The sequence below is a fragment of the Rattus rattus genome, chromosome 16 (genome assembly GCF_011064425.1).
Source record: "Rattus rattus isolate New Zealand chromosome 16, Rrattus_CSIRO_v1, whole genome shotgun sequence".
NCBI classification, from domain to species: domain Eukaryota; kingdom Metazoa; phylum Chordata; class Mammalia; order Rodentia; family Muridae; genus Rattus; species Rattus rattus.
This window is the reverse complement of record NC_046169.1, coordinates 44,260,547-44,272,922: the sequence shown is the minus strand read 5'-3', so window position 1 is coordinate 44,272,922 and position 12,376 is coordinate 44,260,547. Positions and strand designations below refer to the sequence as shown.

The 12,376-nt window shown below is 45.6% G+C and overlaps 1 protein-coding gene across 1 annotated transcript; it reads right to left on the bottom strand.

Moving 5' to 3' along the window:
• Window positions 1-3,087: 3,087 nt before the first annotated feature.
• Window positions 3,088-11,008, bottom strand: LOC116885619 (zinc finger protein 431-like). The gene is given in 7 exon segments (XM_032886919.1): window positions 3,088-4,159; window positions 4,161-5,030; window positions 6,168-6,228; window positions 6,467-6,593; window positions 9,968-10,154; window positions 10,380-10,442; window positions 10,985-11,008. Coding segments are annotated over 5 exon segments (1,863 nt in total). The 5' UTR covers window positions 9,971-10,154; window positions 10,380-10,442; window positions 10,985-11,008; the 3' UTR covers window positions 3,088-3,357.
• Window positions 11,009-12,376: the final 1,368 nt, after the last annotated feature.

Below are 12,376 nucleotides of genomic sequence, written 5' to 3'. Positions count from 1 at the left end.
TCAGGACACATCGGCTACAGCATTTGCTTCATTCTTCCTACCCCATACCCACAAGGATATCTCAATGCCCATGTACAGCTTGAAGAAGTTATGGAGGAGTCGTCGCCCCAATTCCCTGGACTTTTGAGGGGCTGAAAGTGGTTATTCTAAGGTTGTTTTATGAGGAATTTAGAAATGGTTGTAATTTAACAGGGAGGAATTAGCTAGATTTAGTTATACAGTCATAATCTCATTTGGTAACTAAGCTAAAATCATATCTTTACTTTGGTATAGAATTTGTTAAAAAAATTTGTAAAAAGTACAAGGTTTAGACTCAGTCCTTCTATTGATGCCATTACAAATTTATGAGCTGATTACACATGTCAGTTGTGGGGCCAAATAGCAAATTCATGGCTCTGAGTTTGCTAGTGAACTTTCAACATAAGATAAAAACCCATAACCCTATGCTCCCCACCCCAACCATAAACACTAAACTTAAATCCTAAACCGAACCCGAACCCCCTAACCCTCACCCAGACATGGAGTTGCAGAGTTTGGAGTCTGCCCAGCTGGTTTCCTATCTTGCTGTGAGGATTACAGCTCAGTGATTCCATGAATCTCAGGAGAGACTTTGAATTTTTAACATTGTTGAGACTGCTATAGATTATGGGGACTTGGGAAGTTGGATTAAATGTACTTTGCATTATGCTATGTTTAGGTATGGGCCATACAGACTCATGTGTTTGAACAAGTCAATGGGAACCAGAGAGTGGAATGGGGTGATTTGTATCTGCTCTGCCCAGGGGATGGCAGTACTAGGTGTGGTCCTGTTGGAGGAGGTGTGGCCCTGTTGAGGAGGTGTGGCCTTGTTGAGGGAGGTGTGGCCTTGTTGGAGTGGGTGTGTCACTTTGGCATGACCTTTAAGACCCTCATTCTAGCTGCCTGGAAGCCAGTATTCTGCTAGCATCCTTCAGATGAAGATGTAGAACTCTCAGCTCCTCCTGCACCAGGCCTGCCTGGATGCTGCCCTGCTCCCGCCTTGATGATAATGGACTGAACCTCTGAACCTGTAAGCCAGCCCCAATCAAATGTTGTCTTTTATAAGACTTGCCTTGGTCATGGTGTCTGCTCACAGCAGTAAAGCAGTGGGTGTGGCTTTAAAGACTGATGGTCTCTGGTTTTCTATGTCATCTTCAGATAAGCTGGAGTTATCACAGAGAAAGGGGCCTCCCTTGAGAAAGTGCCTCCATGAGATCCAGCTGTAAGGCATTTTCTCAATCAGTGATCAATGGAGGAGGACCCAGCCCACTGTGGGTGGGGCCGTCCCTGGGCTGGTGCTCCTGGATTCTATACAAAAGCAGGCTGAGCAAGCCATGGGGAAGCAAGCCAGGGAGCAGCACCCTCCATGGCCTCTGCATCAGCTCCTGCCTCCAGGCTCCTGATCTGCTTGAGTTCCAGTCCTGACTTCCTTTAGTGATGAACAGCAACGTGGGAGTGTGAGCTGAATAAACCCTTTCCTCCCCAGCTTGCTTCCTGGTCATGATGTTTTGTGAAGGAATAGAAACCCTGACTAAGACAGTTATGTAGTCTTTGTTCTATCTCAGTGGGAACTGAGTGGCTCTAACTTTCAGCCTGATAGTCCAAGTCGAAGTCGCAGAAAGAAAAAGGAACACTTGGAAAAGTGATTTTAGCATTTATTACTAAGTTGTAAAACGTTTCCTATGAAAGCTCTCTAAGCAAAAGGGGGAAAACAGAATGAATGAAAAAGGGGGATAAGGGAAAATATTTCGCTCTCCTCTCTTTGTCCTCAGCACTTATACATCTTTCAGAATAGAAGAACGCATGTTAAAGAGTTGAGCACAAGTTTACACAGAAATTTAAATCAGACATTGAATAAAAAGCTAACATCAGTGAATGTTTACATGCATATCCATTAGGAGAAATTACCTGGCTAAACGTTCATCACCTGTCTCAGCTTCCACAGGTTCATCAAGATTTTAAAACCAAGTAACTAAGTTATTGGTGAAGTTTTGTATAGATAAGCTCAGTCAATATCTTATCTTCTGTCCTAAAATAAGTCATTATTCCTTCTGATGACCTTTGGTGAACGGTTTTACACCCTCTTGGAATGTGCTCTGAGAGGTAGAAAATCTGACTGCCATCTAGAAGCAATGAACCGTTAACACGAGGGGAACTGGCAGAGCTCTCATTGCTGTTTTCACTATCAGAAAGGACTTACTAGCAGTCCTGCTATAAAATATCTTAACAAATACTGATATAATTTCAGGAATTCTTATAGGATCATCATTAAGTATCAAGAAATCATCTATCTCTCTACGTAGCCTCACTACAAGACAGAAAATCTTCATAAATCTGCAGAGAGCTGCTCAAAATGGTGGGCTAATACCTAGTGATTGTCCCATATGTTTAATGACAGGAAAAGCATATTAATAGCAGGAATCTTTCCTAGAGTGGTTTTCTCCTGGGCCTTGACTACAGGAGCAAATCTGCAATGGATTATTATAACCAAGGAAGACCATCTCAGGAAGATCACCTGCCAGTTATTAGCTTGTTGGCTCCTGACACTAACCTAACCATGACCCGGAACTGCCCTTCCACCCCTAACCTGTCCCTAAGCTCAGCCTCAGCCCTGACCGTCTAATCCTATCCCCCTAACCCTCTAACCCTAACCCTTAACTTTGTAACCCCAACCACCTTAAACCCTAACCTTCTAACCCACCCGGCCTCACTACATCAAACCCTTGGCCTTTACTTTGACCAGGTGATTGAACTGTTATGGATCTATGCAGATTTCAAAACACAGAGACTTTACCACACTGAGCACATCCATAAGGTTTTTCTCCAGTATGGGTTCTTTTGTGCATCCAGAGAAAACTGTGAAGGGCAAAGGCTGTACACTGCTTCCATTCACAGGGTTTCAGTGAATGGAAGTGTGAATACTTCTGCTATAGTGAGGACTACAGAAATGTGCAAAGGCTTCGCTATATCCAACATATTCGCAGGGGGTCTCTCTGGTGTAATATCTTTTATGCCTTTTGTCTTAATTTGGATTTTATTGCTGTGAAAATGTACTATGACCAAGGCAACTCTTATAAAGGACAACCTTTAATTGGTGGGTGGTGTACAGATTCAGTCTATTATCATCAAGGCTGAAGAATGGCAGTGTCCAAGCAAGCACGGTGCTGTAGGAGCCGAGAGTTCTACATCTTGATCAGAAGGCGGCAGGAGAAGACTCTTCTGCCCTGGGTGGAGCTTAAGCATAGGATCTCAAAGTCCAGCCCCACAGTGACACAGTTCCTTAGAGGCCACATCTCCGAATAGTGCCACTACCTATGGGCCAAGCCTATTCAAACCACCCTATCTCTGAAGATCCTTCCGACCTGTAAAGACTTTACCACGTTGGTTACATCCATAGGGTTACTTTCTAGTATGTGTTCTTGTATGCACTCGGAGGTGACCTGATTGTGAATAGCCTTTACCACATTGATCACATTCATAGGGTTTCTCTCCAGTGTGAGTTCTTTTATGTACTTGGAGATAACCATGATATACAAAGGCTTTACCACATTGATCACATTCATAGGGTTTCTCTCCAGTGTGAGTTCTCTTATGTACGTGGAGATAACTATGATATGCAAAGGCTTTACCACACTGATCACATTTGTAAGTTTTCTCTCCAGTATGTGTTACTTTATGCATTTGGAGATGACTGTGTCGTGCAAAGGCTTTACCACATTCGTTACATTTGTAGGGCTTCACTCCAGTATGTGTTGCTTTATGTACTCGGAGATTAGTGCTAAATGCAAAGGCTTTACCACATTCATTACATTTGTAAGGTTTCTCTCCAGTATGAATCCTTTCATGTCTTCGAAGATCACCAGGATATGCAAAGGCTTTACCACATTGATCACATTCATAGGGTTTCTCTCCAGTGTGAGTTCTTTTATGTACTTGAAGATCACCAGGACATGCAAAGGCTTTACCACACTGATTACATTTGTAAGTTTTCTGTCCAGTATGTGTCCTTTTATGTCCTTGGAGATGACTGTGTTGTGAAAAGGCTTTACCACACTGACTACATTTGTAGGGTTTCTCTCCAGTGTGAATTCTTTTATGTACTTGGAGATACCAATGATGTGCAAAGGCTTTACCACATTCAAGTTTTCTCTCCAGTATGTGTTACTTTATGCATTTGGAGATGACTGTGTCGTGCAAAGGCTTTACCATATTCGTTACATTTGTAGGGCTTCACTCCAGTATGTGTTGCTTTATGTACTCGGAGATTAGTGCTAAATGCAAAGGCTTTACCACATTCATTACATTTGTAAGGTTTCTCTCCAGTATGAATACTTTCATGTCTTCGAAGACGAGAAGGATATGCAAAGGCTTTGCCACACTGATTACATTTGTAAGTTTTCTCTCCAGTATGTGTTACTTTATGCATTTGGAGAAACACATGATGTGCAAAGGATTTACCACATTCGTTACATTTGTAGGGCTTCACTCCAGTATGTGTTGCTTTATGTATTCGGAGATTAGTGCTAAATGCAAAGGCTTTACCACATTCATTACATTTGTAAGGTTTCTCTCCAGTATGAATCCTTTCATGTCTTCGAAGATGAGAAGGATATGCAAAGGCTTTACCACATTCATTACATTTGTAAGTTTTCTCTCCAGTATGTGTTACTTTATGCATTTGGAGATGGCTGTGTCCTGCAAAGGTTTTATCACATTGATTACATTTGTAAGTTTTCTCTCCAGTATGTGTCCTTTTATGTCCTTGGAGATGACTCTGTTGTGAAAAGGCTTTACCACACTGACTACATTTGTAGGGTTTCTCTCCCAAAGGTATTATATTATGCATTTGGAGACTACTGTGATGTGCAGAGGATTCACCTTTTTGAATACCTTCATAGGGTTTCTCTCCAGTACGAATTGTTTCACACCTTTGAGGATACCTGTGACATGCAAAGGCTTTACCACACTGAGTATATTCAGAGGGCTTCTCTCCAGTAGAACTTCTTTTATGCCTGTAAAGATAATTGACACAGGTGAAGCTCTACCAGATTCTATATACCAATGAATCTCTTTACCTGCAGGACTTAATTCTACAATGTGGTCTAATTGTAAAGAGAAATCACATCTTAAGGTTTTATCACTTTGTTTACAATCATGGTTTCCCCTTCACTGTGGGTTGTTTTGTGTCTTTTAAGACATCTGTAATGGTAACATGGCTCACATCTGTAGTGTCCTTTTTCTCTATGAGATTTTTTTTCACATACTTGAAGAGGAATGGAAGATCTCAGAGCTTTACCACACTAAGTACATTCATAAATTTTCCTATATTGTGAAATATACTATGTTTGCATACTATATTGATTGGCAAAGAAAACCTGGACAAAACAGAAGACAATTTCCACATTCCTAGTACTCATAGGGATGTTCTGCAGTGTGAGTTTATTCCCAGTGAAGTTGGAAAATCAACCAATTATAAACTTGTTCAAACTGAGAACGTCTACTCAAATGGGGACTGCTACATATATTCTAATTGTTCTGGGAGGGAGAGAGGTACATCGCTTCTTTCCATATCCCTATGTCCACATGGCTTGTATCCATTGTGACACATGGTATAGCTATTAAAAGGAGAATCAGAAATTAAAGATTTCTACATTGCATTCACACCGTTTGAATTTTTATTCATCAAAGACATGTGGTATAGGGATTAAGGTTTCTCCTAAACATTCTTGACTCTCATAAACTGCCCCCTCACTTAAACTTGGCAATGTTACGATATAAGTAATCAATTTTACTATGGGATATTTGCTTATTAGAAACATATACTGATCCTATTCAATATGCAAATATAGATATAAATACATATCTTTTGCAGTATGTGAGTGGTGTGAAACTAAACAGAGTGGCTGTTCAACAGAATAGCTTTAGTGTTGCTAGGATTCAAATGTTAATGTCTGCTAAGGCATCGTTTCCTTTTCTTCTTTCTTAGAGGAAAACACAATCAGACGCCTGACATTGAGGCACATGGTTTGTGGGAATTTAATGATCACAGATATACTTGCTTTTTTACATTGTTGCTTTTCTTTAAAACTTCCAGGACACATTAAAATTTCTTCAAAGCATATTCATAGCAATTTGCACTTGAAAATTACCTTCCATGTCTTCTGGAACTTTGACAATGTTCTTCAATATTACGGTCTCCCCAATTGTAGCCTAAAATATAGTCCCAGAAAATGTATAAATATATTATTGGAAATTAGGCAAAATTTAAGTTGCTATGTTTAGCAAACCTGATTTATTCACCTCCTTCTTCCTCCTTCTCAATTGAAGTTACAGAAAACCATTAGTAGCAAAGAGATAGTTGTTCCCTTATTTTGAAAAGTGAGCCCTGGGTTCGGGCTCCAGCTCCGAAAAAAAAAAAAAAAAAGTGAAAGAAAGTTCTCTATCTTACCTACAGCAGTGAGGTTCCAGTAGGTCTCCAGCATCACATCTTTGTAGAGATTCTTCTGTGAAGGATCCAGCAAAGCCCATTCTTCTCGAGTCAAGTTCACATGCACATCATCATAGGTCACTGCATCCTAACATATCCCACACATGTGTACATCAGAAACCATGATACTGACATCACTGTAAATGTATGCTTCACCGACAATGTATCTGTATGATTCTGGTGCTTCCCCCACTTATTTCTTGACACAGAAGTTGTAATGCAATTACCAAGTCATCGAAGAAGGAAACTGAATAATGAGGTTCACCTCTGTCACCTCATTGCCCTTTGAATAGGATATATAGCCTTGCAAGAGAAATGCCAATTAAAAGAGGGGGTGGGGGAGGAAGAGGGAGGGAGGGAGGGAGAGAGGAAGGGAGGGAGAGAGAGAGAGAGAGAGAGAGGCCATGACAAGCAAAGAGTACTGAGCACACATCAGGGAAATTGTATGAACAGTTACTAACTACGGAAAATGATGGGCAAGCTGAGTGTATTGCCTCTTGCAAGCCTTGAATCCCAGCATTCAGGAGGCAGAGGCCGGTATCTCTCGCTGAGTTGGATGCCAGCCTGGTCCATCCAGGACGTCCAGAGGTGCATATTAAGACCCTGTCTCGGGGTTGGGGATTTAGCTCAGTGGTAGAGCGCTTGCCTAGGAAGCGCAAGGCCCTGAGTTCGGTCCCCAGCTCCGAAAATAAAAAAAAACGAACCCCCCCCCAAAAAAAAAAGACCCTGTCTCCCCTGTAAAAAATCAATGAAAGATAGAAAGGACTCGGAGGTTTTTACTGGAGTTGCTACAAAGAATTACACATTCACTCCAGTTCTGTATTCATCCTCAGGAATCCTGAAGTGCCCTGACCTTAAACTCTAACAGTAATGAGATCTTACTAAGGGGGATGCATCCTTAAACCATTCAGATGGACAGGTGAAATATTGGCAATGTAAAGGTTGATTCTAAACCAGCAACATAGGACAGGAGAGATGGCTCAGCCTGAAGAGCCCTCGCTGGTCCTGCAAATAACTGGGCTCAGTCACCACTACTTACAAGGGGCTCACAATTATTCATTACTCAAAGTTCAGGGATCTGAAGCCACCCTCTGACTACTATGGGGACCAGGCATACATGATGTGCATATTCACGCACAGGCAAAATACTCATATTCATTCAAAAAATAAAAACAAACAAGAGGTAGGAAGAATGTCACCTGCAATCCAGTGACTCAGAAAGCTCGGCAGTGAAGCGCAGGCAGTATTAATGTCCTGAATACACGCCATACTGAGAAAGGGAATATTCTCCCTCCCAAATTTCAAAGTTCACAATGTGGATGAAGATCGGCACAACAGCATATGCTTGACTTGTACCAAACCCAACATCCCACGCCCATCAGTCAAAAATATAAAAACAAACAAACAAACAAACAGCAAAATCTAGGCATACTGGTCCACATCTGGAGCCAGGGTCACATGGACCTTTATGTTTAAGGCTTGCATGTTCTACACCCCTACTCTCAGGACAGCCAGGCCCACACAGAGAAACTTTGTCTTTAAAAACTGAAACCTTGCGGGCTGGAGAGATGGCTCAGTGGTTAAGAACACAGACTGCTCTTCCAGAGGTCCTGAGTTCAAATCCCAGCAACCACATGGTGGCTCACAACCATCTGTAATGGGATCCGATGCCCTCTTCTGGTGTATCTGAAGACAGCTACAGGGTGCTCCTCTACAAAATAAATAAATCTTTAAAAAAAAAATAAAAACTGAAACCAAACAACAAAATTAGAAATATAAAAACACCAGGCTCCCAAAATATAGCATTGAATAACAACAGTTTCAACTGCGTCTCCTGTGATTTAGGGAGTGTATAATGGTGAAGGCAAGACAACATGAGAACAAAGCTGACTGATCAGATTCAATCACAACACAGTAGACACACACACACACACAAACACACAGACACACAGACACAGACAGACACACAGAGACAGAAGACACACAGAGACAGAGAGACAGACAGACACACATAGAAGACACACAGAGACAGACAGACAGACAGACACACTCAGGAGTCTAACCAAACAGTGGGAACTCAGGGAATCTCAGAAACATTACTGACCAAGCCAACAGTGGCCTTGGGACCGACACCAAAACCTCATACGGTGGGAAGAGTTGTGTTCTCCGAATCTGAAGCAACCCCTCCCCGAGGCCCTGGCCTCTGACCGTTACCATCTCCCCCAGCCATATTCATGGTGTAGAGAAGGAGCGCTGTTTTCCGTCTATACCTCGGGCCTCAGGATAAGCTCACAAGGCCTAGGCCTTAGACTGGCTCTGCCAAGCATGTTCCTGGGTTTCAAAAGGAGCTATGTCATGGGGACCTCAGGGAAAGAAAGCCTTGCTTGACCTGCCCAGCACTCAACACAACCATGGATTTTAACCTTTTCAAATGGTTGTCAGCAGGTGTCATCCTGCCCATGTGGCAAAACTGAGTTTTTCTCAAGAAGAACTGAACGTTTATTGCACGCCAGGCCCTAATGTTGATTGTGCTCCTGTAATGCCCCACTGAGCAGCTTGTTAGAGGCCTGCTCTTTGACATGCGGATGGGCCTGGTGGCTGGTTGTAAGTCACACTTGTTTCCTTTCTTATGGCTTGGAGCCATGTTTCTGGACAACCCTGGTGGCATCCTGATCTCTAACAGGCCAGGTTAGCACACTTACCTGTGGGGTGCTTTACAGGCAGCCCTCCCTCAGCTAAGTTCTCGGTGTGACTTTCGATATCCTAAGAATTAGTAAATACTTTACATCGTCAATTCTACTGTTTTACATCACAGCGCGATATTGAATGGCTACCCAGCATGTGAGATGCCTTTTACAACCTCCACAAATAACTCCAAATGGATTTTACACCTTAATTTTAGACATTGCATTTTTTTCCGGAGCTGAGGACCAAACCCCAGGGCCTTGTGCTTGCTAGGCAAGCGCTCTACCACTGAGCTAAAACTCCAACCCCTACACCTTAATTTTAAATGTTAAGAACGGAACTGGTGGGCTGGAGGGATGGCTCAGTGGTTAGGAGCACTGACTGCTCTTCCAAAGGTCCTGAGTTCAATTCCCAGTAACCACATGGTGGCTCACAACCATCTGTAATGAGACTGGATGCTCTCTTCTGGTGTGTCAGCTACAGTATATATATATAATATTTTTCTTTTTAAAGAGAGGAACTGCTAGAAACTAGGGCTCTCTGGATTTGGCATCCTGACAAGCCACTCTCCCAAATGCTGTGCGCGGATGCAGCCCCACAGTGAAGGTTTTCGGGGGCTACCACTGGGTCGAGCTAGTGGCTAGGAGCACAAGAGATCGCACAGGTGGCCCCGTATGGATGCCGGTTCCCCCCATGCCCCAGGAAAAACCCACCACATCGGCTCCCACTGCCCAGCCCCCTGCTCCTCCCGGTCGTTGGCAGTGACCCTGTGCTCACCATGCCACAACTGCAGAGCCTGCCTGAGCGCGCCCCACAGCATCCAGTTGCAGGACAGAGGATTCGAGCCCGTGCACCTACTGGGAAGAAGCCGCCGCGTGGTCGCAGAAGATCCCGCCTCCTATTCTGATTGGCACGACTGGAGGCTTTGATTGGCCAGTGAGTCTTGAATGGCACGAGCACCTTCCTTAGGATTAGAGCGTGCATAAGGGACTCAGTAGAGGTTCTTGACCTGGGCTTCCAGTCCAGGACCGGATCTTTTCCAGATCTGCAGAGATTGTAGCCCTGGTGCCCGTCCACCGATAGCCTAACCATCTGTCTCCGGGACCAGCCCCAGGGAGGCCCTACCACTCCACCCACCACTGCTCAGTCGCCCGCTCCTCCCCTGTGTGGGCAGTGACCCTGTGCTCACCAGGTCCTGACTTCAGCCTGAGCTCCCCTCGCAGCACTCAGTAGGCTCTTTCCCTTCTTCCTCCTGGAATCAGGGTAAATAGCTTGCATAGCCCATTACTCAACTTGCAGTAAGTTATCGATCTGTCCCACAAGCGGAAGGGGGCCAAGGATATTAATAATTAAAGAGAGATTTTGGGAAAACAGGATTTTTGGTTTGTGGCTGCTGAGATTCATCGCCTTGCTCACTGTTCTCTCTTCCTCCCCACCCCCATCCTAATTCTCCCTCCCCATAGCGACTTCCCTGACCTCCTTGGGTCTGGTGAACCCTCTGGTTCCTTGGGATCAGTGAACCCCCTAGAGAGCTGCCCCCAAATACTCTAAACTGGCTTGGGTTGAGCCCTTCGTGGTGAGCTTAGGGAAGCTGCAGCCACCAGGTGAGAACCCTGGGAGACAAACAGGAAGCGGGTGAACCCCAGGGAGCCCCGTCCTTAGCCAGCTCAAGGCGAGCAAACATCCACGCTCGGAGCTGAGTTAGTAAATTTCTCTAGATGAATCTGATAGGATGAGTGCATGTCTGTAGAAAGTGGATTTATTAGGACATTTCACAGGCTGTGGTCCACCTACCCCAGCAATGGCTCATAGCGGCTCAGTCCGTGTTGTGTCTCAGCTGCTCTTCAGCATCCAGCAGAACTCTTGAGGTGGATTCCTGTTACTAAGATGATTTTCCTGTTAGTACAAATATAACCGCAAGGCATTGGTCCCCACTTCGGAGCAGAGCTCTGCAGATCTATGGAGATTTCCCGAGGTGCAGCCGTCTAGACAAATAGATGACTTACGTCTTAGTGATGCTCTTCTAAGAATTCCTAAAATTATATCAGCGATTATTAAGCTCTTTTATAGCGGGACTGCTATTAGGTCCTTTCCGAGTCGCGACTGCAGTGAGAGCTTTGCCAGGCTCTGTCCGCAGCCCATTGCTTCTGCTACCGAGAGCACATTCCAGGAGGCTGTAAAAGCAAAGGCCATAAAAAGGGGACTAAAGATTTACTGTGGGCGCTAGGACAGATGGTAAGATGCCGCCTGGGTTTATCTGTACAGAACTTCCCCAACAACTTAGTCGAGGTTTGGTCCTCTCCACGAACCTGCGCAGCTGTGACGGGCGATGTTGCGATAAAAGGGCCCGTGTGGGCCCGGGAAACACAGTTTATTTACTTTGCTCTGTAGCCTAAGGATGAAAAAGAAAAGCCTCGCGGTTTGGCCCTGGAGCCAGGACCGGGGAATGCGGGGCCTCCCGACCCCGTAAGGGAAGCCATCGCAGGGGCTTTGGGGTGGCCTCGAGGAGCCTGTGACACAGTGGAGCCTGGCGAGGGAGGGACGCGGTGCCTCAGTTTCCCCCTCTGTATCTCAGATGCCGCCCGGGTAGAGTTATGGCTGAAGAGCGAACCGGTCAGAACCAGTTCCCACGCGACCCCCCGACCCCCGATCCCGGACCACAGCTGAGAGGGCGGGAAGGGTGAGTGATGTCCCCGCTCAGGGCATAGGAACGCGCTGCGTCCCAGCGCACACAGTAGGCACGGAAGGTACGCGCGCCAGTGCCCTGACTGTGCGTGACGTCACGGCGGACACGCCCCCGGGGACACAGTCTTCGGGGAGGGAGCGCGGGCCTCAGACTGGCTGGTCGGACAGCGTGGACGTCGGCGCTCCCCTTCCTCCGTCGCGAGTGGAAACCTGCAGGGGGCAGGTCAGTGACAGCCGGGTCACGCGGTCACACGTGGGGGGGAACACAAATTCCAGGGTCACAGGGGGGGTGGTGTGGGTCGGGGTCACACTGGTGGGGGGAGTGCGGGTCCCGGTATGGGGGAGCAGTGAGGGTCACGGGGTCACAGGTGGTGGCAAGCGGGTCCAGGGGTCACCCAGGGGCGGGAATGGGGGTCCCCGGGTGTGCACAGGGTTGTGGAGCGCGGGTTCTCAGCACAGTTCAGCCTCCTGCCTCAGTTTCCCCTCTAGCTCTGTCTTGCA